This window comes from Diadema antillarum, unplaced genomic scaffold (assembly GCF_040938485.1).
Source record: "Diadema antillarum isolate AM-2024a unplaced genomic scaffold, OU_Dant_1.0 seq00000946_RagTag, whole genome shotgun sequence".
Classification (NCBI taxonomy): domain Eukaryota; kingdom Metazoa; phylum Echinodermata; class Echinoidea; order Diadematoida; family Diadematidae; genus Diadema; species Diadema antillarum.
Window position 1 is genome coordinate 458,636 of NW_027271795.1, and position 25,232 is coordinate 483,867.

Below are 25,232 nucleotides of genomic sequence, written 5' to 3' on the forward strand. Positions count from 1 at the left end.
TCTTGGGAAACTACTGAACTTCGTGCCCTCCAAACCTAAATCCAGCTATGAAGAGAAGTGATCTTTCCATGGATATCGCGTGATATTTGCGACCAAACTCTCCCCTCTATTCAACTTCTTTAACGACTTCAGCTGATGACACACGGGTAAAACCCCTACCCAACTCGACGGGACCCCAGCATTGCACGCCGAACGGATGGAGAAAGTGATCATGACTGCTGCAACATAACGGAGCCAGTTGCAGTTATATTTGTTGTTGTTTGTAGTTGTTTGTTTGTTGTAGAATTATATAACTTTACGGGTTCTTCACAATGCCAATATTGGCCAAGAAGAAGATTTATACCACGCATTACTACGATGCCTTCAGTAAGTCGAAGAGACTCATGCGCCACAACGCCAACGGCATGCGGCCGACTTCGCCACATCGAAGAAACAACCCTCATCCACAATCGGTAACGTTCTTCTTTCCCCTTTCAGTTTTGTTTAGATGAAAAAGAAAAAAGAAATTATGGTGTATTGACTCAAAAGATATAAATGCTTAGACGTATAATCTAAGATCAGTTCTCACATCATGGCCAACTATTTATCCTCTCCCACTGTCGGGGAAAAGAATCGAAATCATACAAACCGTATCCAGTCAAGTTGCTGGCAACAGCAGAGACATCGATAATATCCACGTCTTTGAACCGAGGAAATGAATTCCTTAAAAAAGATAAATAACTCTTCCTCTGTTACACTCTTTGATGATATTACTGTGGAAATAAGTAGCAACTGAAACTGATGGAGTCGAAGCCACTGTTTACCATTGGGAGCTGGGATGAAAGAAAATCGAGTTATCGTCACATTCGATACATATAGTTCAGTTGGATCAAGGTATCTATAGTTGAGTTGTATCTCAAAACATCCTACCATATAAAATTCCGCAATAAAGCCTTAATATATACTCGTATATTAAAGGAAATATCACAAATTTTCTCAATGAACAATAACTGTAGACGGTTTATTCTAGAAACGAGTTTAATAAAACAGTCTGGTTTAATAGTTAACATTGATTATACTGATTTGCACTTTTACATTGTTTGTTTTTATCCCTATCTCACATTTAAGAACTATTTCAAAGCACCAAAGCTGTTTTTTTTTTTCAATCTGCAAATGGGAAATATTGGCTTTAAAGTCAGCGCTTGATTGAAACAGGGATCGAGGTGTGAGAGAAAGTTGCTCTCACACTTCCGTGTACGAAAAAGCTTGCGCTCGCTTTGGTTAATTTGTTCAATGATTCCCGCTACAATGCATATTGATGTGTTAGATTCTCTGCCTGCGAGACAGAAGATATGAAATGTAAATTGTATCCTGCTCTCGAGCTCTACATGAACATGTATATCCTGAAATGATAAGACTTCGTTTCCATCATGGGCAAAAGTTGCATGATGTTGGTTGTACCCCACTAAAAATGATCTTTGAAGAAATCCCGAGTCTTAAGATGTTGGAACAGGGTAAGGGATGAAGTTGGAGTTACGGCTTTGATAATAAATCTGGAAATAATAAAAAGTCTTAATATGTAGAGTTAGGGTTGGAGTTTGGGTATTACTCTCTTAGGGGAAACATAATATGGAACTCCTTCACTTGTTTGTACATGGTTATTGTGAGTGGAAATGTTAACCCCCTTTATTTTTTTTATGGCGGTGAAACGTGGGAACGTCACCCCTCGTGTCCACTCATTTCTAGTAAAATTGTGCTGACGCTAGTCTAACTGTTTTGTTTATCTCTCCACGTATCATGGCTAATGTTGCTCTTCGAGGAGTGAAAACATACAAAGTGTAGAATGAAGTCACTAAATATTTGGAGTCACATTATTATTTTGTTTATGCCCGCGTCCTATACTGCTAGAATGTATAGAGATTTCCAATCGGCCTTTTTTGTCGAAAAGGATATTGACTTCAGGAGAATTCCAATTAAATTTGGTATTATTATGAATCATATTAAACTGCGTCTTTATGACAAAATGCCATTCTACACTGTTGGCTACCGTAAAAAGTGCACTTGAATGGAACAATCATTGTTTGTTCAAATAAGATTTGCTATATAAAAATCTCAAACCAAAAGAAATGTTGAATTTTGAATAAGATTCGGATATTGAATGAAAAAGCAATGGAATTCAAAGTGTAACATATTTTCAGGAAACGGTATATGTCACAAATTGTTGCAAGTTACCGTTCATAGAGGAGATCTCTCGGGTATGTAGAAGACAAACAAACAAACAAACCATAGACTTTGTTCTGGTTGACAATTGAATAAAAACAGCCACTTCCACTTCAAAGACATCATTGCCATCAGGTATAACATCTCTGCAACAATTGAAGCGATGGATAATCATTTATGATTTCATTAAATGTCATTAATATTTGAAAGAAAAATAGCGAAAGTAATTATGTGCGCCACGACAGAACTAGAATACCCAAAGATGTTGGAGGCGCGTCCCTCACTGATCTGAAGAATAGAGTTGATCGCACTTTAGACAATAAAACGATGGGGTTTCAATGCTCACATCCAATGTTCATTCTTGTTAGAATCAGTGTGCAGGCCAGTTTACCTCGTACACCCCCTAAAAAAGAGGGGGGGGGGGGAGAGAAATGTCTTTGCCCGACATAGCAACAATTATACTGCCAGCAAACTGGGTTCCAAATATAAAGACGTAATATGTAACGGGAGCTGCTGCTCTCAATAGCTTGTTACTAGGTATACTCGGGGAAAATAAATTCTATTAAGCCACGCATTGTAAAGTCGACCTATTGGTTGACAATGGTTATTGATACTGTCTACCCTTACGTGTACTCTGACATTAAAATGCGTGTCCCGATGAGACAACAGAAATAAGCTCCATTTTTAGTAGACGGAATATTGCTTTCTTTGTCTGCATTGATTGGCCTCCGAGGCTATACTCCAATGGACATAATCGGATATCTCTCACGAGACAATTGATATTACGCGATTGTATGAAGTTGCTTTGTGAGCATGCAATATCATTATCGTCCTATACATACATTTTCGCTTCGCTCCCACTGCATGAGATGTGCGTTGAATCAATTTCGACTTTTGCTCTTATATCCTTATCAAGCCAGTAAAGACGATACCTTGATGACAATGCAATCAAAATGCCCGTGAATATCATTTTTTTCCTTTTTTTTTCGTCAGCCTAATTATATAAAGTATTCCTCCGCTGGGCAAAAAAAAAAGAGCGACACCCATTCACGCGCATCAGAGGTCTTTCCATTGTGAGTCTTTATATACGCCTGCTGGACGAAACAAAAGGATGTGAAGAGGGCATGATGTATTGCGCAGCGTGCAAACATCAATCAAAAAATGTTGTCATCGATTTCATGTTGGTACAGGAACTCTACACCGTGTATTTGCACTTAAAACATATTATACCAGTCACCACTATCAAGTGCTTATAATCCCTCTGAAAGAATATGTGTACGCATATGTAGTCTTTATACCTATATTGACAAGTAGGTGGTGTCTTTTTAATCCTCAACATTGTAAACTTAAAGAAAATTACTATTTCGCATTAAGACTAGGAGAAGCCGTATCAATGTAACTGATGATTCCACTACAACAAGCCGTGATATTTGATGTAGGCCTATGTATTATGTAACATGCGCGCACACCTCGCTGGCAAATCGCCTGTACAGGGAGTGTCATTGGTGCTCTTTGAAGCACAGGTTGCTATACAGCTCGATCGGGCGCCCCACCCCTCTCACACATCCGGACGCACTGTATGAACCTGACTTTCATTTTCAAGCCAATTTATACAGGCTGCTACAGCCTTGTATTCCACATGCCTCAGTGAAGGTACATAATTATACAACATAATCATGTTCATCCAGTGTGACGCTTCTTTGTGTACGTGTTATTTTGTTAATGAGGAAAGAAGGTCAACATCATACCACTTTCCCTTCTTGTTGGAGATCAGATCTATTGGGTGAAAGGGGGGGGGGGGCAACGGTGGTGCTGAAAGTCATTTGAATAATTCTGAGGCTTAAAATAGATATATAGTGTCCTTCCTTCCATGATTGAAATATCATAAACCTTGAATGAGTGGGTCTGTTGCTACAGGAACAGAGTGAGAGAGATAGAGAGATGGAGAAGAGAGGGAAAGTAAAGAGGAAGGAAAAGTAGAAGACAAAGTTGTTCCCGAGGACTGTGATGATGAAGGTTTAAGAGAGATATAGGGGGGGGGGATGAATTGAAGGGTTAAGAAGACGAAGGAGGAGAAAGATAAAAAGAGAAGCATATAGGCACAAGATGAGAAGAACAAAACGAGAAAACGGAGGAAGTATGGTCAAGACAATCTTACAAGACAAGGTGAGAGGAAAGAGAGCCAGAGGCAGACCAAAGATGAGATGGGAAGACAACATACGAGACTAGACAGACCTAAGATTGAGAGAGGCACAAAAAGAATCAGAGGAGAGGGAGGGGTGGAGGAAACGGGCTGCGAAGTCTTCTGTGGCGCCCCAGCGGTCTCCTTGACAACGGGATATGTAAGATGAAAGATGTAGGATACTCCAACGGCAACGGAGATGAAGGAGCATATAAGAACAAGAGCTTGTATCATTCCCGATCTCCGTGATTGAGATTTGGTCAACGATATTGTTTGAGAATATTCTGTAGATTGCATAGAGGTGCCCTATAAACAGTATAGAATCATACACATTCAAGAAGGTATACTACACTGTACGTGCTGTAAACAATCGTTTCGGGCTCTGTATTGCCCCTGCGCTCTGTCAGTTAAATTGTGTAATCATTATGGGTGTTTTTCATATCTTTTCACATTCTTTTGATATTCGACTTCTTCAAAGAACCAGTCGTAATTGGGCTTATTTTAGACCCTTAAATCTTGACATGGCTGCGTGGTTTTTGAGTATGGAATGTTCCCTTTATGAGCAAAACGTGTCTTGAGCAAAACTGAAAATTCATGCTCGAGTAAAATGTTCTATTTTATTATGCCCATCGTAGGCGATGAAAGCAATGCACTTTAATAATGCACAATAATCAAGTGGTGTGTTTGCTTTTTCCAACCAAGTCTAAACCAGGAATTCACATCATAAACTGAATTGTTAGAATATAGCCAGTCACGATGATTGTTGTTACCATAACAACAGCTTGCGTGCTGGTAGCTGATTGGCCGTTGTCCAGATACCTATACTGCCATCGGAAACTGACGTATATTACTGCCAATTTGCAGAGCTTGTAAACTCCCCTATAAACTGGGACAAGAACATTTCAGCAATCAGGTTTCTCATACTGAATCTGGATCAAGTGAAAACACGACTTGTGTCAGTCGCATCTCTTCGTATCCATCAATCATTCTATGATCCAGTGATGAATTTGTATTCAAGCAAACGCGCACTAAAAAGAAATCAATAAATAAATGAATAAAATGAAATCCACGTCTCGGGAGATTTGTTGTTTGAATCGCAAATGCAGGGATTGTCAGATTTAGCATTCATGTCACGATTGATACCAAACCTTGATAGCAGAGGGGAAAAAAATGTAGTCCGATGGTTAAAGCCATCACTCCTCTATGGTGTAATATATGTGTGAATGATGATAGCAAACTTCGGCGGATACAAATCCGTTACAACCCAGCAAAAGGTGCGAACATTGGGAAATAATGCAAGTCTCGGCATTATTCACCCCCCTTTCAACCAGCAGCTGATAAAAGCTTTTGGAAATGTATCCAGCAAGGCTGCCAATAACAATGGCAGTATTAATGATTGAAAAAAAAAATAGATTAGAAAGTGGGAGAGAGAGGGGGGGGGGGAATAGATAAATAGATACATTGCAGATGGAGATTCTATATATATATATATATATATATATAGAGAGAGAGAGAGAGAGAGAGAGAGACAGAGAGAGACAGAGAGACAGAGAGACAGAGAGAGAGACAGAGAGAAGAGTAATATTGCCTCCAGACTCGCAGGCTTCGCTGCGGTAGGAAAATACAGAGAAATAGAAAAATGCGCGTGTGAGAGAAAGTATTTGCTATATAAATTCAAACAGAGAATGATTTTAATTCACGTTGGCAGCTACATTGAGTTCGTGTTCTTCATCATTCTTTTGTGAGTGTGTGTGTTTGTGCATGCTGCATTTTCATGTATGCATTCTTCAAGTTCACAATCAATATTCCCGTGGTCAGACCTCGAGCCAGACGCAGTACCCCCCCCCCTCCAAAAGAAAAAAGAAAAAAGAGAGAAATAGAAGAAATAACCACCCCATCTCAGTTCTTCCGTGCCATATATGGTTCATGGTTTCATTTTCAGCCGATGTCAAACTGAAACGGCAAATATTGGAGGTAATTTGATTAATTACGGTGCATGATGATTGAGCAACGCAACAATTAAACACAGAGGAGACTTGGATACTGCATACATACACACCAGGGAATGAATGTTTACTCATTAGACGCTTATAAATGAATCAGTCTGCGTGTACCGCACAAAACAATGATGCCCGGATGCGAACGACATTAGACACGGGTGGAGGTCACGGCGAGGTGACTTTAATGAATATTAATGAAGGTTGTTGCAGACGTTCCCTACATGCGCTTATAATAACGATCAAAGTGATTTATGTGTGTGTTAACAACATCCACAGGAACATATGTCTGCAGGTATGTTAACACGTACTTATAAGTGTGTATTGCATATTCGATGCACACCAAAAAACATAGATTATCTTTTATGTGTCATTATTATGATCTTTCAACCGAAGAATTTTTGTCCGTCGTATAACTAGACTACCAATGATCACTGAGATTCCGAAAATACTGTACATTATGCCTTTCTGCACACTATTACAATCACTTAAATATAAGTCATGCTGAAAAGTAGTCAAGTTATTCTATCAATTTGATTAATTTGATGTTAAACACACAAATCATCCCGTATCAGGTAAACTTGCTCTTATTTTGTGACTTATGCATCTTGCAGATTCGGTGAAAACACTGAATTATTAACGATAGCGAGTTCGATGTCGCTGACATGCGAAAACACTATAAACGATGTTTTTTTCCAGTGCCATTATCTTTATTCGAATCTTTTCATTTTCCTTTTAAACAGTAATTACTAACAGGCATCGATATGGCTGGATATCCGTCTTGGAGTCCGTTTCTTTGTTTTAGGAAAATTGACCCTTGCTCTCACTAATATAGCAAGAACCATATTGTTTGTCTTTTTTGTGGGGGGGGGGGGGTGGGTCTCTTTATAAAACCGATGACGTATTTTATCATCTCCGTTCAGCAGAGTCAGTTCTACAATAACTTTTGTTGTTGTTGACTCTGCCGGTAATTAGGATATCATGTATTGTATGTTTCCATAGCAACGCGTCGGTAATAGCTTTCTCGATTGGTTGCGGACTGTTTGTCGTGCATGCGTGTCGGATGTGACACGTCCTGCTTAATGTAAGATGACTACAAAATAAACAGATTCAGTTTGGACGCTGAAACTCAAAGCTATTATATACAGAATCACCATTTACTTCTTTTATGATGCTGTAAGTGGTTACATATAGAGTAACACTCAGTTCATAAAAATGCCGTTGGTGTTTTTTGTTTTGTTCTGTTTTTGGTGTTATTCTTGAGGCGGTGTCGCTCCGTAGCTAACGTTTGAGATTCTCCGTGACGAAAAGATGAGACTGCTCAATTCATAATGAGACAGATAACCACTGCATCACTTTGTCCCAGCTTTCGCGAGATATTCCATGTTCTTGTAAGGACAATAACCTTCTGTCCTGATGGTATAGTTGTCCATTGACTACATAAACCCACGAACTAAACAATTTGAACCACTCGTCCAAGACATACGCGATAATTGATATGTACATTAATCTTTGTGTATATACAACTGTAGTTGGCGCTCAACATATGTACATCGCAAGACTATTCCTCCCAAAGTGATGACTCCAGGTCTGCTTGACCAATATTGGAGGCTGTTCAATGTCAAGCTTGGCAAGATTACTCCCCTTTACTCATCTTAATACTATTTGATACTGATGTCCGTCACTTCTATTCGGTTTCAAGCTTTATTTGGGAATCGTACAGAGGTGATTATTGTTTCCAAAAAATCGGGAAAGCTTATTGAACCACGATCTTCTATCCCCCACCTTTAAAATTAGATTTCGTAAAAGCAAACTTCAGGCAGTCTACCATCTCCAACAGACATAATGCAACGCGAGATTATACGCAGGTGTTAAGCTAACTTTCATCCGTTCGCTCAAATTCTTCGACCTTAATTCTTAGTCTTTGTTGTTGAAGCATGAGTGTCCAATAGATAGCACAAGTATAAAGTGTGATCTGAACAATACCGATGGTACACTAACAACCTCTCTTCTCGCAGAAAAAAATACGTGATATCCGATTAAGCCAGTTTTAAACGGTTTTAAGGCTTTCAGCTTTCAGTAATTACTTGAGTATATGCAATAGCATTTCAAAAAAGAAACATTCTCCTCTTTGTGCTTCTCGTAATCTCCGCTCTTTCAGAAATCGGACAGATTATTAGTTAAAACGGAGAGATCCTCAAGTTTTACGAGATTAAGAGGGCCGAAACGTCTTTAAGCTCACTGTGTGAAAGGCTGCTTCTAAGCACGGAATGATTTGTGGATCTTATTCCCCCTTGCTGTGGACGCACATTACAAGTATTTACTGACTTCGAGATTAGAGCGCATGCGCACAGAGGCCCTTAGCAACAAGATGACGCTTTGGTTGAACGGTTGAACGGTAGACAAAAATCTCCCAAAGTTGCTATTTTTTTTTCTCATTCTCTCTTCCTCTCCCCTCTTCTGTCTCTCTTTTTCTAAGATTCTCGAGCTCTCTTTCTCCTTCTCATCGAACGCGATATGGCATTACTGAAATACAACTGACAGGAATTTTGAGGAGTTATTCGGCCGGAGCACACACGAGCCCGAAGAAACAGGCCACGTACATGACAACGTGTTGGATAATATCAGAATAATTTATTGCGTTAAGGCGTATAGCGTATAAATCAGCGAATACCTAGCGGATACCATTCTTATCAAGGACAACACGCTTATGTCTTGTAATCCTATTATATATGGCGATACACTTTGTGCGACAGTGCATATTGCTTAAAATAACCTTAATTTGATTTTAAGACATTGTACTAGCTGTTACTGATATCATACATACACATGCATGATTTTATATTATATGTTTATAATACAGACACACACACAGACAGAGAGACAGCCAGACAGACAGACAGACAATGAAATGTTACATGCGCACCCTATACTGTTACTGTATTGTATTGTATTGTATTGTATTGTATTGTATTGTATTGTATTGTATTTTTTGCCAAACCGTTTCTCTTGAAGACAGGTGAGGTAAGCGTATCGTAATATGTTTAGGGTGACAAACGACACAATCAGTTGGTATTAATCAAGCTAATCGAATTGCACTTTCCCCCGCTCACAGTTTCTCGCATCAATAGCTAATTAATCCCTTCAGGGTCGCATTCATACAGATCAGATCAACAAATATATATTTTACCCCCTCTCATCTGAGAGGCCCACGCGCAGTTAATCTGAATTGAGTGATCTCAGAGGGAACTTGATCCGCAAGCACTTAGCTCGGGCACCATTGTCATTCATGTTTCGCAAAGGTCATCAATATTCGGTGTATTGACATGATATAGAATTTCTCGCAGATCGAGGAGCAGAATGCACTAAAATGACGTGACGCGCGCGTATACTATAGCACGGCGTGGTACATTGCTTGCGATCAGGGTGTTCATGATAGGGGATTCGTCGTTTGGCAATTACTGCTGCCCTTGGGGACGACGCGCGTGAAGTCATGTGAATACATTTCAAGTCTAGTCTGCCTCGTTACTGACATAGATGGATAGACAGTATACATATGCACCAATTCTTATTGTTCCTGTATCCATTCATTGTGATAAATGGGATTACATGGGTCTCAATAACTCCTACGCCAAATGGATATTTATCCTGACGCAACCGCGCTCGTATGAGCTTGGGCGCTGTAATTGATTCCCACATATTATCCTTTTTTATACTGCAGGTGACAAAATGGAAATGAAGTGAATGGACAGGTAATAGATAGAGAGAAGCCAGGATTTGATATGGCTTCCGTTGTTTGGATGAGGCCTGATCGAGTTGATAGATTAGTATAGCTCATAACAATGACAGCACAATACATTAGTTATAACGTCAAGCAAAGCAGACCAGCTATAAAAAAGTACAGCGGTGTAGCGCCATGGACGTAGGCCTACCTACATGTCGGAGCCTGTATCGCTCCGAATGTGTTCAGAGTATTTTCGGCAAAATGTTATTTTTTTCCTAACCATGCCATAGCTATCAATTCAAAAAGATGGAGATTCAAACTTTATGTGTAGACCATACAGGTCCGCTTTCTCCCGTCCTCATAATAAACTGTACTGATTAATGATAAAGATGCATTCTTCAAAAGAGCAATTATCTATCATCTTTTTCGATTCTGTGTTTGACCAGGACTTCTTAGAGCCCAAGAATCTCAAGTTCCAGGATTCCCAGGTCGCCCTGCAGCACCGGGTCCAGAGGGCGGTCCAGGACTACGTACTAAAGTCCTTGGGAGAGGGCAACTACATTAACATGAAGCGGATCATGGAGCACAGGGAGTACCCACAACTCACCCAGTCCCTCCCCGCCAACACTACCAGGGACCCGCCCGGCGTCAGCGTGCATCCCAACAGGGAAAGAGGTAATGAATCCGAGTTCATTCGAACTTACATCTTTTGTCATTCGACTAGACTTTCTTCAAGTACGAAAGCTTATAAGTGCCACCGAAAAGAAGAGATAATTCGTCGCCTTGTTGACCTTTTCTGGTTTGAGAATTAAGGTGAGGACCGAGATCTCAACTTTTCGACGTCCCAGAAGACGAACATCGGTCAGATATGTCAGATCTCATCTTCTCAACTTCTCGGGTAGGAGAAGGCAAGACGGTGTGATATTCAATCTCATCTTGCCCTTTTTCTGGTCCGGATTGTCGAGGAAGCAAGATCCCAGATCTAGTCGACTAGACCTCCCGGATCAGAGAAGGCGAGATGTGACTATGAGATTTCGTCTCCTTGCCTTCTGGACTTCGAGAAGACAAGATATGACATCACGCCCTCTCGCCTCTTCGGACCCGAGAGCTCGAGGAGACGAGCTCTCACAGCTCGCCTCCTCGGTCCCGAGAAGTCGAGGAGACGAGCTCTCACAACTCGCCTCCTCGAACCTGAGAAGAAGTCGAGCTCTCACATCTCGCCTCTTCGGACCCGAGAAGTCGAGGAGACGAGCTCTCAGAACTTGCCTCCTCGGACGCGAGAAGAAGTCGAGGAGACGAGCTCTCACAACTCCCTCCTCGGACATGAGAAGTTGAGGAGACGAGCTCTCACAACTCGCCTCTTCTGACCTGAGAAGTCGAGGAGACGAGATCTCACAACTCCCCTCCTCGGACCTGAGAAGTTGAGGAGACGAGCTCTCACAACTCACCTCTTCGGAACCGAGAAGTCGAGGAGACGAGCTCTCACAACTCACCTCTTCGGAACCGAGAAGTCGAGGAGACGAGCTCTCACAACTCACCTCCTTCGGACTCGAGAATTTGAAGAGACAAGCTCTCACAACTCGCCTTTTTCGGACTCGAGAAGTTGAGGAGACGAGCTTTACAACTCACCTCCTTGGACCCGAGAGTCAAGGAGACGAGCTCTTACAACTCGCCTCTTCGGACCCGAGAAGTCGAGGGGACGAGCTCTCACAACTTGCCTCTTCGGACATGAGAAGTCGAGGAGACTAGCTCTCATAACTCGCCTCCGCTGACCCGAAACGGCCGAAGAGGCCAGGAACTACCACGTCTCTTCGATGACACTTATAGGCTTCTGTCTGAAAGGCCTGTAATATATAATTGCAGGAGAAGCAAACAGAGGATCATATCATACGAGACGAAGGCAAGACAGCAGTGAGAGGCACGTCTATAGTGCTGACGGCTTCGGCAGTCTTCGCTCACTACTGTCGCCGACAACATAAGGGCTTTTGAAAAGGGATATCCCTCCACCGATAGAGCTGTTCTGGGCTCAGAATAATGTGCAAACTTCAAAAATACTGATGAAAAGTGTGTGTGCATGAAAGGGTTAAAAGAAAATCAGGACGGGAAGGATTTTGCTATTTTTCGAAACGTATTAGATTATTGTATCATCTAGTCAAACTAGAACAATCCCAGTATCATTTGCAAACCAAGTTAAGACTTTAATGTTTAATCCATGAAAACCTAAACTCGTGCCTGTATTTGCCCAGAAGATGATTGCTTAAGACTACTGGATGTGCACGTGCTGATGTTGCCATTCATTAAGACCTGTAGACATGAAGAAGTCAGTAACATTTTACCTTCACAGACAACACAGCAAAGCCAGGCATCCTGAAATTTCCTGACAAATTGCCGAATAAAGATACAAAATAAAGATAGCTTCTACCACATGACGATGAGAATCATGTCGCTGACTGATCTCATGTTCAACTTTTGCATCTTTCTCCCAGGCGTACCTGTAGACAACTTTATTTCGTCGTCCCTGCAACTTCTTGAGCGCACTCAGCAAAACGACCGCCAGGAAGGCAAGAGGGAGAGTGAGTACATTGACTCTTTTTGAATTAAACTCGGTAGTACTTGGAGTTCACTTTGTGTGCAGGTGCTACATTCTTCATGTTTCTGCTAAGAATCTGATATGACGTCAAGTGAAATGAATACGGTGACGACATGACTCCCCTTTTACTCCTTCGTTCTCACACGTTTCCTCATTATACCTTTTCCTCCTTCTCCTGCTTGTCCTACTCCTGCTTCTACTCTTCCTTCTCTTCCTCCTCCTCACTCGCCCCTAACTCCTCCCCTTTTTATCCTTACTTCATTAAAATTGTCAATACATTGTAGTGACATGTAGTAGGTATAGTAGTTTTAACAATAGTGGTCGTAGCAGTATGACTATGTTGATGTCATCACTTTCAAGAGTTGTAGTAGTGTATTATGTAACAGAGGCTATACTGAAGCCTCGTACCAGTGTTAAAAGTCATCATTATCCGCAGAATTCTATTCAATCATCATCTGCAATTTACTATTGGAAAGGACTGTTTGATCCTCACTTCGTTGTGGATCTTAAAAGTGTGAATGTACAACTTGTCACTCATGATGCTATATAGGGTTATTAATGACTTTTTAGTGTCCTCCTTCGTGGATATAAGAGCGTCTAGTTTACAATAATCTAATAATGATAGTCACAATACATAGGCGTGTTGTCTTTGTCTATGCTAAGGATTTTTTTTTTCGGATTTGGTAATTTTCGTGAAAACACTTTGAAATTGTGATAATCATGAAATTCCCTTCAAAACAAAGTCTATTGCTTTTGTTGGGGCTGCCATGTTATCTTTACGATGACCAGACAAATTACTGTGTACCTCGGTTTGTGTAACAATTGATATGACTTCAGGGGCGGATCCAGGAATTCCGTAAAGGGGAGGCGCCTTTACAAAATGAAGGGGGGGGGGGCGCCCCCAATTTTTTCATTTTATTTATTCTATTTTAATAAAAAACAAAGAGGGGCGCGTGCCCGATGCCCCCCCCCCCCTCCTTGGATCCGCGACTGTGACTGATGTAGAATTGAGACCCGTTTATTAGGCCTGGTCCATGCTTTTATACAATCATATAGGAGGGAACCACTACAAGGCAGCCGCTAAAACCTACGGTGAGGTGCCGGGAAAAAAGCCCAGCTCTCCGACAGTGCGCTACCCGAGTCCCGTGCGCAAGCCCCTGGTGGACCTTAGCATGGACGCGTCGAACAAACCGAAGCGCACTCACACCCCGCCCACGCCCCCGGCCAATGCAAGGCGGTCCAAGTCGGTCGCTTATCAGGACCAGCTAGCCGGAATCGACGCGGCGAGGCCGTCTCTGAGATCCAGGACGGCCCCAGTGCGGGTAAGGCGGAGCACAAGAACTCGTCAAGGACTAACATGCCATTTCATTCCCTCTTCTGCAGAACCATCTTTCGACTAACTCATATCTATTATCTAAACGACATGTTTGTTTCCCTCCATTAGTTAGCAATAAAACAGCAGAAAGTCAGAGATGAATATGTAATCAGTATTGACAGGTGCATGGTCTCAATTGAATATAGCGAAAAAACACTTTAGATTCGTCAGAATTCAACCCAAATCACAAATCAAACCTTATTTGGCCAATACTTGTCATTGCTCACTTCAGTTTGGATATTTTCCTGGTCACTACTATCATTTCTTTGAAAGAAAACAACTTTCCTTACTCAGTAAGCGCCGTTTGATCGCTATGAAAAGGTGAAGGAAATTTGGAAGAAAAACACCCGCGCAATTCATTGCTCTTTGTTCAAACCACCGAAATAAGAAAGACAGAAAATAAACAACTCGAAGCTTAAAAGACCCCCGCCCTCCATCAGAAACAATCCAGTCGTTGTTTATTGAGTAGGTGTATTTTTTCCAACCAAGACTGAAGAAAAAACCATCACGAAAAAATTTTGGTAATGAATGTCGTCCATCTTGCAACACTGACATTAATCACGTATCCGTAGATGATTGTCATCATAACGCTGTTAAAAAAAATCTCATCACCATGCACAGGATGCAGAATGACAAACGGGTCTACGGTAAAAAGAAAAAGAAAATTTAAACAGACAAGCAAACAACCAACCAACCAACCAACCAACCAACCAACCAAACAAACAAACAAACAAACAAATAAACAAACAGATAAAACTGCCTCACCTTGCCTCTCGAATTGCACAATTATTTTTCGAGAGAGACAATGGCAATCCAAATTCATTTTCACCCCTTATTGTAACACCCCGCTATAATTTTGAAGCTCCATTCCGCACAATGTTTCAATACAAGCTCAGTTCATATAACCGGAGGGCCAAACCCCAAAAAGTCGCTTACTTAACGAGTGAGTCGCACTCTCTCTACAAACTAAGTAGACCATGCTTATTTTCAAGTTTTTATTGTAACAAACAACATTCCACTGGTCTACCTCAAAAAATTTGTTGCGAAAGCTTCCAAATCCAAGATGGCGTCCAAAATGGCCGCCATATTTACTGAATTTGTTATTTGAAAGATAGAATTTGATTGAAAGATCAGATTTCAACAAATGTGATGTCATATGAAAGAGAATAAAATTTTCTACAAGTTGATACCATTTTTGTGGGTTATTGTGATAAGTGGATTGAGATTTTAAGGAAAAAACACTCATTTTTTGATATTTTTCTGAAAAAAGGAAAATCATGATAATGCTTGATTCAGCATAAATCAGAGAAAGACTGAAGGATTATCTTGAAACGTTTCAAGAATTTTGTTTGACATATAATTAATATTTGGGGAAAATTAGGGGTCAGTACCGTTTTTGGTTCAGGAGTTATAATGTCTCAAACTTGAAAACTCACTATGTAAAAATGGCCACTTTAGTTGTGACAATACCTTGTTGGTCGTAAAAAGAGCCTGCGCGCGTCAAGACTACTACACGCACCACTGACACTGGCGCTTGTAGCAGTGCCAGTGATGCGTGTAGTAGTCTTGGCAAACGCAGACAATTTCTTTGACAAACAAGGGTTTGTGCCTGCAAACTAACTTTTCATACCAAGTGGTAGCTCAGGTGACGCTGATTGCTATTATTTCAAAGTAGATTGTTCTGAGGCAGATGAGATGAAGCAAAAATATCTTTCAAATAGAGGTAGAAGCTTGAAACAACCTTGCTATAGAAAGTTTAAAACAAAATCTGGATCAATCACTCAAAAAATTCAAGATTGCAGGCCATTATAGCTGGCATAGTGTATTGCGCCAAAGTAAATATATCATTTCGATTTTGATACAATTTTGTCTGTTTTGCTGTCTATTTGTATGGTTTTTATATATTCTGAACATTTAATGCTATTTCAAACCATCTTAGCTTTTTACGGAGACATTTTTTTCAGAATGCACCATGAATATTTCTCTAAAAAGTTTTAAAAAAATTAAATTAAAAATGTTTATGAAAACTATGCAGAAATTAACATGTTTCCCATATAATCAATATTTGGAGAAAATTAGAGGTCAGTATTGTATTTGGTTCAGGAGTTATAATGTCTCAAACTTGAAATCCCATTTTACATAATATGCATTTACACGCATCTGTTCCCAAAGACGTCACAGAGGGTCAAATCCAAGATCGTGCTTACTTTTCGAGTTCCACTCTCTCTATAAACAAGACCATACATAATATTAAGCATACTAAGCAATGTTCCGTAAGTACACCTCAATAGATTTGTTGCAAAAACCTCCAAAGTACAGATGCGGTGCAATAGGGCCGCCATTTTTATTGAAATTAAAATTTCAAACATAAAATTTGATAGAGACATTGGATTGCAACACATTTGATGTCATATGAAGGAGAGTAAAACTTCCTAAAAGTTGATACCACTTTAGCTGTGTATTGTGATAAATTGGGATGGGGGGGGGGGGAATCCATATTTTTATATTGTTTTGAAAAATGGAAGAAATGTGAAAATGCATTATTTAGTATTTATCAAAGAAGAACTGAATAATTATTTTGAAACCTGCGATTGAGATTGAGATTTACTGAGATTGAGATATAATTCATATTTCTGGAATTACAGGCAATATCATACACTATTGACAAGTTAACGTCTAAAACTTGAAAAAATTACATTTATGCATTATACATTTTGCATACAATGTGTTTACATGGTCACATGTAATACTGTAACGGTCTAGTGACTTGCAAGTACCTGCAAACTAACTTTTCATGCCAAGTGGTAGGTGACGCTGATCGCTATTACTGTAGCATTTCATCATAGTAGATTGTTCTGAGGCAGATAAAATTGAACAGAAAGTATTTTCCAAAAAGAGATAGGAGCTTGGAATTTGGCACAAATTTTGCCAATGTGTAATATTTAGCGATAAAAATAGTATCCACACAAAATTCAAGATGGCGGTAATTAATCGAGGTTGTCGTTCAAGGCATTATTTACCATTAGTGCACGTAAAACAAAAACCCAGCTTTACTTAATTCCTCAAACTAGTTCTAAACTGTGAGTTAGGGATAGAACAACTAATGTACAAACTGAAATCAGTATAATTAATGCTAAATATTGTCAGATATACTAAATAGATCTGATAAGAATGTTTTTTTATATACTAAATTGTCAACAGTTATGGCTATGGTTTCTTGAAAAGCAATGAAGATACTAATGTTTAATGGTAGAATGTTTTGTAATACGACTAACCTGCACATATAAATCGAATGTGATATCTCTCCCAATGGTAGAATACCTTTAGTGTGTTGCGTCAAAGTTAAATCTCAACTTATAACTTATAATTTGATTTGTTTTTTTAATCTTCTTATATTGCTGTCTATTACATGTTCCTATACATCCGAACGATATTGTGCTAGTGTAAACCATATTGAGGGTCTTTTTTTTGGGGGGGGGGGGGGGGTGGAGCTCATTCCAGTGTTAGGGTAAGGCCCAATCTTTGATAAAAAAGAAATGCCTCTGTATCAAAGATATGCTTTTTTACTTGTATGTTACTCTGCTTTTGTAAAAACGCCTGAATGATGATGGTATTATATGTGTAATAATGTCTGATCCGTAGATGTCCTTGAAAGCCCTTCTGATCCGAACCCCCCCCCCAAAAAAAAAAAAAATAAAAAAAAAATAATCCGACATGGCGGCAATTTCTCAACTTTGTTGTGCGAAATGTGTTGTGCGAAATTACTTTTCAGTTTATTTTTCGAATAACATTGTCCAAATTGATTATTCGTGCTGTATATTCACATTTACAAATAAGCATGCTGAAACTGTATTTTCTGTTACCAGATTTTCTTACATTGTTTTTAGGCTGATTTCATGTGGGTTATAGTGTCACAATTGATCTGAGCTTATGCCATTGGTAGATGCTTTCCCATGTTAGATATCAGGATCACTCGAGAGTGAAAATGTTCATTTTCATTCATTTTAGAGTGACCTCGGGGATCACTCGAAGAGTGACAAGTGATCCCTAAGGCAGGGCTCGACACTAACGGTGGTCCGGTGGCCCGGGGCCACCAAAAACGCACGTCGGGCCACCAAAATGTCAGAAATGAAGAACATAGTTGGCCTGATCGGGCCACCAAAAAAGATCGGATATTTACCTTTGGGCCACCAAAAATAAAAGTTAGTGTGGAGCCCTGCCTATTAAGGTCACTCTAAAATGAGTGAAAATGAACATTTTCACTCAAAAGTCACTCCAATTTCACTCTAAATTCACCGTTTTCTTGTTATTCACTCCTCACATCAAAAGCAAAAACTTCCACTCGATTTGGGTTTTTTTTTTCTTTTTCGGAGAGTAGAATATCACTGGTTCTAAAAATGTGTCCATAAAAACCTAAGACGGTTTAAGATAGCACAACAGACAAAATTGTATCAAAAACAAAATAATACATTTACTTTGGCGCAATTTTATACACTATGTCAGCTTTGATGGCCTGCAATCTTGAATTTTTTGAGTGATTGATCCAGATTTTGTTTTAAACTTTCTATAGCAAGGTTGTTTCAAGCTTCTACCTCTATTTGAAAGATATTTTTGCTTCATCTCATCTGCTTCAGAACAATCTACTTTGAAATAATAGCAATCAGCGTCACCTGAGCTACCACTTGGTATGAAAAGTTAGTTTGCAGGCACAAACCCTTGTTTGTCAAAGAAAATGTCTGCGTTTGCCAAGACTACTACACGCACCACTGGCACTGCTACAAACGCCAGTGTCAGTGGTGCGTGTAGTAGTCTTGACGCGCGCAGGCTCTTTTTACGACCAACAAGGTATTGTCACAACTAAAGTGGCCATTTTTACATAGTGAGTTTTCAAGTTTGAGACATTATAACTCCTGAACCAAAAATGGTACTGACCCCTAATTTTCTCCAAATATTAATCATATGTCAAACAAAATTCTTGAAACGTTTCAAGATAATCCTTCCGTCTTTCTCTGATTTATGCTGAATCAAGCATTTTCATGATTTTCCTTTTTTCAGAAAAATATCAAAAAATGAGTGTTTTTTCCTTAAAAACTCAATCCACTTATCACAATAACCCATAAAAATGGTATCAACTTGTAGAAAATTTTATTCTCTTTCATATGACATCACATTTGTTGAAATTTGATCTTTCAATCAAATTCTATCTTTCAAATAACAAATTCAGTAAATATGGCGGCCATTTTGGACGCCATCTTGGATTTGGAAGCTTTCGCAACAAATTTTTTGAGGTAGACCAGTGGAATTTTGTTTGTTACAATAAAAACTTCAAAATAAGCATGGTCTACTTAGTTTGTAGAGAGAGTGCAACTCGACCTCTGTTTTTAGCTTTTGGCCCCCCGGTTAATAATGCAACGCGAATTTCCGTGTACAACACTCACTCCCACGTGATGGCTGATGAATTGCAAAGGTCAAAGTTCGATGCACACACACACTGCATCCATCCATTCATTCACAGAAGAAGTCCTCCACTCTTCATTCATTGTATCAGACAGTTGTTGACTCAGTGCACATATTTTGCATTCATGCCGGTCGTGTATACTTTGTACATTCTTTCATCTTCCTTTCTGATCGCATCTTCATATCAAACCCTTTTTCTCTCCTAACTTCACCCAAACCAAGTTCCCACCCATCCTAACTAACGTAAGTAGGCTATAGAGCTAGAGAGAATGTTTTCTTGATGTGATGCATGCGTTGCGCACTAGATGTGACGGTGACTGGGATATTTTGTTGTCGTTGCTTTACTAAATGTGTTTAATTTTGTTAATGTTAGTAATGGGGAAAATGGAAATGATAATGTGCACCCTCGTTGTGTGTGTTCGTGTGTTACCTTTTTCTTGTCCGGCACTTATTAACAGGATTGTTGGGGAGACGATGAGTTCCGAAAGGATGGTGGCATAGAAAGAGAAATGGTGACCCAGGTGAGTGGATCGAGGGGGGCGGGGAAGCAGGTGGGGGAGGCGGGGCTGGTATAAAGGGGGTGAATAGAGGAGGCCATGTTCTGTAAAAAATGTTAAGTCTCATCAATATAGTCCAGCATATTAATCAGACGTCGTTCGGGGTCCAGTCGTTCAGTTCCTGTAGTTTTCTTTTATTGTGAAGAGTCTACATGAAGACAAAGTTTTACGCGATTTTAATACTTCAGTAGTCACAACAACGGAATCGCGTCCTTTTCAAGGAACTCTCCTATGGAAAAAAATGTTTGCCTATTAATCAAGATTTGATTAGCATGAGCAGTCAACAGTTTCTACTTGTTGGTACACTCCAGTGTATAGTTCGGTTATCTAACGACCGAAGCATTACGTCTGACAAGGGGAACAAGAGAAACATGTTGAATGCCATTAATACATCGGATCTCAAATTAATGCTGGCGATAAGAGATCATAATGAAGACGACACTTTACTTAACCAAATAATCAACAAACAGAAGAACTAACTCGCACTAACAAGCTAAATAGGCGTTTTCACATCAGCCCGATGAAAATCCAAGCTCGAGATATTTTTTTATTTCCCAAGTCAGAAAATAGCTCGCTATTTCGAAACATCGGGCTGATGTGAAAACGCCTATGAGTAAGCGTTATTCATATACAAGACATTTCCAGCATGTATCTTCCTGACAGAATATTCTTGAATATGATTGGGAAAAAGATATTTTCTTCATCGAGTTATGGAAAAAAAATGTATCTTGAGTTATCTTTTTTTTTTCTTCTTTTTTTACTGGACGTATTCACAACGAACTAAGTAAAGGACCGTTCTCTATTATGTTTGTGACAAGATGTGGGATTTATTACTTCGCAGATGGGTCGCAAAATATGAATACTGTCTAAAATAAATGTTTGTTTGGTTTTTTTTTCTTTTGGTTTTATTCGTTGATGTGGTAATTTATGGTTCCAGCGGGAGTTCAAACACCAGAGTATATCAACACCTGATCATACAATATTTGTGGATTATATGTCTCACAGGGTGCCAATTAAGTGTTTTGACATTTTTGAAAACAACGACAACGTGAGAAAGTCACCCCAACGTTTCTCCTGAGAGAAAGAGCGCACACACAATGAGTCTATTTTGGATACTATGCACACTCGTCTTTTTCCTGATATGTTGTCACGCAACAAATCTATTTCTGGTTACGCCGCACCTCGGTGTCTTGGTATTTTCTTGCATATTCTACCAAAATACACATCTTCGAGTGCACTCACTGGCTGCACAGGCAACACTATTTGGATGATACTTTTCTTTTCTGCAAATCTGGTTCATCAGAACTTGATCTTGTTTGCTCCGATACTTTTGGTTAACGGGATATTGCCGAGATAATATCACGGTTTTGGAAACATTTTTTTTTTTCTAACACAGGGTCAGTTCGGTGCGATCATGTCTGCATGTTCTCTGTTTGTTATTTGCTAAGCTCAGTCGATTACATGGGATTTGTATGACTGTAGAATTACATCAAGAGGAGACTTTTTTTTTGAAAAATTACGATTCCAAATGACACTATTTAGCTTGAGAGTAGATTATGATCGTTGCTCGTAAAGTTGCGTTGGTTTTTATGTAAAAGAATCGCATATTCTGCAGCATCCGATTGTGAGAAGAAATACTTTTTTTTTTTTGAAAATTGTCACTATTTCGTGCCATGTTCCCAATAGGTGTACTGTTACTAAAGAATAACAAAAGGCCTTTATGCCACGAGAACCAACGGCATGGTTGGCACTATTCAGTAACGCCGTGAGTTTCATCTATCAGCTAGAAAGGAGCGTCTGCATTTAGATATTGGCGTGTAGTATTCACCGTCTACAAGTTATTATTGAAGGCGGATCGTTTTAGTGTTCATGAAGACGCCTGTTGTTCATTTCACGAATGTCTTGTCACTCTGTCCGCTTTCAAACCAACAGCTTGCGAAGCCAACCATTCCCTCCGAGCATCTGGGGACAAGAATGAAGTCGTGGATAGAGGGCGCTAATGACTTTGGTGAGATCATTTTTTTTTTTTCCAAATCATTGTCCTTATTTTTCCGTAGTCAATAATCTTTTGTCCAAAACATAGGTATTTCTTCATTTACTAACTATAACAAAAGGCATAGGATGCCATTCCATCTACATTGCAAGAATGTCACGTATGTACTACTTCAATTTCTTTATTAGCTCGAATGCATATCCAAAAGTTTGTTTTAGGTAGGTGAACTGCACAATGAACATTGCAAGCGATAATCACGTAATGTTGATTTAAAACAAAGCGAACCCTAGTTATATCTGTCACAAGAAATGATTAAATATCATTGCTGCTCCTAATTCGATAGGACTGAATACTGTGTATTTCGTTGATTCGGCAGTAAAACATTCGTATACGATTGTCATAAACTCACTCGTTTTAGCCCAAAACAAAGGCAATTCGTATTTGAAGCAACATAGATCATTTATAATACGACCGCTATGTAGATTCATTCACGTGTACAAGTATATCATTGGCAATGAGCCCATTATAAAGAATCGGAGTGTGATTGGAAGCCTATACTATAGAAGTGGTGATACGCAGAGTGAAATGAGGTGTTTATGATAAAAACAGCTTCTTAACCGTTTGTCGATACGATCATCAACTTCTTTGCAGAAAAAGACGTGGCCTACAATATGCTCCAGACCCTACACGGCGGACCGAAGAAAGCGCCGCCCTTCTCTAAGGCCAAGCCATCCTCCGCAAATCTGACCAACATGCAGCTCCTCAAGGTTGGAGGGAAGGCCCCAGCGGCAACTCACATTTATGTCCCGCCGTCGCCGGCCCCGAGGCAACCCGTCCCCAACCGCGATGGCAAGAACGACGCCGAAGTGAAGGGGTGGATGAAAAATCTGCAAGAGAAGCTTGCTTTGTAAGTCTTCTTTTCGTCATTTCGAAGCCATATCTATAATTATAGTACACAAGGAAAACTAGAAAAGAACTCAGGAAGCGCAGACCTCCGCCAAGCAGCTTACTTCTACCCTTATCGTGATTCCACCTCATATGATAATCCTACATTCATATCATCTGCGTTATAAAATTAATAGTACCCTCACTTTCGACCAATCGTCGCTCTCTCTGCAGAACTTTCTGGCCACTGGCGCGATAATTTCTCGGAGGATCTCAAAAGCAACTGCGCCATCTAGCGTTCATGATGACAACGATAGGGATTTATGTTAAAATTCGAACAAAGTTCTGGATGCAGACAGTCATCCTGATCACTATCAGCATTTAATCATCTGTTCCTTGAGTAGCTATCATTTTTTTTTGAAAATTGTATTTTATCCATATTTGTTCGTAACTTGTTAAGGTATTTTGCAAACAAGCAAACAAACAAACGCCGGCAAAAACATAACCTCTTTGGCGGAGGCGTTAATGGTTACACGTCAGTGTGAATAATGAACTTGCCACTACCAGGCTTCTGTTTAATAAAGTGGGCGTACAAAAAAGAAGAGTCAGTTTAAAGATCCTTATTCAATGCAACCAGTACCACTGCACATCAATGACATCATCTAATCTAAGAGCAAGTGAGGTTTGAATGGTACGGGCTCCTACATCCCAACGAAATTAAGGAGAAGCTGCTCTCTACAATTGGCTTCGACTTAAATTACTAGTATCCCATTGCAATGGTACCTTTCGAATTGATAAAGCAATATATTATACAAAAGGAGACACTACTGCTCTGACATTGTTATTGTGATTCGTTTTTCGGTGAGGAAATCACTTAGTATAACAAAATATTCACACAAAATTTCTGCAACACTCAAACTGTAGGCGATATGGAGATCAAAATGTTTTACGGTATTGATCAAAAGGAATGAACAAGAGTAGAATCAAGTCTACTTACATAACTCCCAAATATTCTGCAATATTCTATATGTATGTATGTATGTATGTATGTAGATGTCCCTATTTGTATGAATGCTAACAGAAAGAATTTCCTATATAATAATTTGGTCTGGCTCTTCGTCCAAGTAGCGTACATTTTGCCAGATCATCGCAAAGCAGATAAATGGGAAATTCTTGCCATCTTCTTCAAATACAGGCGTCAGCCAGGAGCCGAGGAGACCCAGCTGTACCAACTGAAGACCGTCGAAGGCCGGCCGCAGCCACCACGGCGTAAGCGCCCGACGATGATCTCCGAAGAATATCGCCACGAGAACAGCCACTTCATGATGACGCAGCCAGCGTATCGCCGCCACTTCATCATCGCGCCGGACTGGGTGTCGGAGAGGCAGTCCCACCGCCGTCTGGCCAATCAAAGCTGGGCTAGGAAAAACAAGATGGCCGTCGGAGTCGGTTGCTAAGGAGGGCGATTGGGAAATATAAAATGGCGGCTTTTCGGGAACTTGAATGATGGCTGTGGCGAACTGAAATCGCGCACAACTGGTGGATTCGTTTGTCATTGGCGTCGGTACTGGATTCTTCGAGATTTATAACTGCGCAAGCACAATTGTTGCTGTATCAAGTTTTAGCAAATACAGAATGATGTGCTAAGCTGATGCGTTATTATCGTAAGTCACGGTGTTTTCCCGCTGAAAGAAATTTGAAGTGTACATCATTATCAAGCTATTTCACCCGTCAGGACAAGCTCTGTATTCCTAGCCATAATTGTTGAAATCCATAAAAACTAATACCTTTTTTTTCAAAGAACTTCAGAGTGAACGACACAAGCAAGTTTTTGAGCTTTTGCTAAAACATTTGCAATAATTCTGGCCACAACCAAATTCTATTGAAAGCTTTCAACATAGTAATCACAATCATCATTAAAAGGGTGTTCATTGTTAATGTTTCAATGCATGCACTTATTTGATTTCAAGAACCACAATGCATTGTATTAATAAACAAGCATGAGTTTGAATTTTTCTTCACAATGACTTTGACTTTGCAGCATTGACGAAAATGATGTGAATTACAGTTTGCAATCGCGATATGACAGGAACATTGTGCAAATTACCTTAGCTATAAAGAAAGAGCTCACAATACTGCAGTGTTACTGCACGTAGGGATGAATGCTATTTTCACGCCACACTGTCGACCCCCACTTGCAGCAGATACTCGCACATAGATTGTCGACGGAACAATAATTATCATAATGTGTATACGTGCGTGGAGGTGTGTGA

The 25,232-nt window shown here is 39.9% G+C and overlaps 1 protein-coding gene across 1 annotated transcript; it reads left to right on the forward strand.

Annotated features, from left to right (window-relative positions):
- Positions 1-311: 311 nt before the first annotated feature.
- LOC139741686 (uncharacterized) lies at positions 312-24,416 on the forward strand. Its single transcript, XM_071652267.1, has 8 exons — positions 312-452; positions 10,549-10,777; positions 12,589-12,675; positions 13,749-14,014; positions 19,983-20,045; positions 22,014-22,089; positions 22,726-22,981; positions 24,155-24,416. Exons 1-8 carry the CDS (start codon positions 312-314, stop codon positions 24,414-24,416), a joined length of 1,380 nt encoding a protein of 459 aa, XP_071508368.1.
- Positions 24,417-25,232: the final 816 nt, after the last annotated feature.

Bases quoted from the DNA above. Each gene is read 5' to 3' on its own strand.
- LOC139741686 (XM_071652267.1), top strand. From the start codon at position 312: ATGCCAATATTGGCCAAGAAGAAGATTTATACCACGCATTACTACGAT. The intron at 12,676-13,748 runs GTGAGTACATTG...ACAATCATATAG, and splicing joins CCAGGAAGGCAAGAGGGAGA to GAGGGAACCACTACAAGGCA. The intron at 22,982-24,154 runs GTAAGTCTTCTT...CTTCAAATACAG, and splicing joins CTGCAAGAGAAGCTTGCTTT to GCGTCAGCCAGGAGCCGAGG.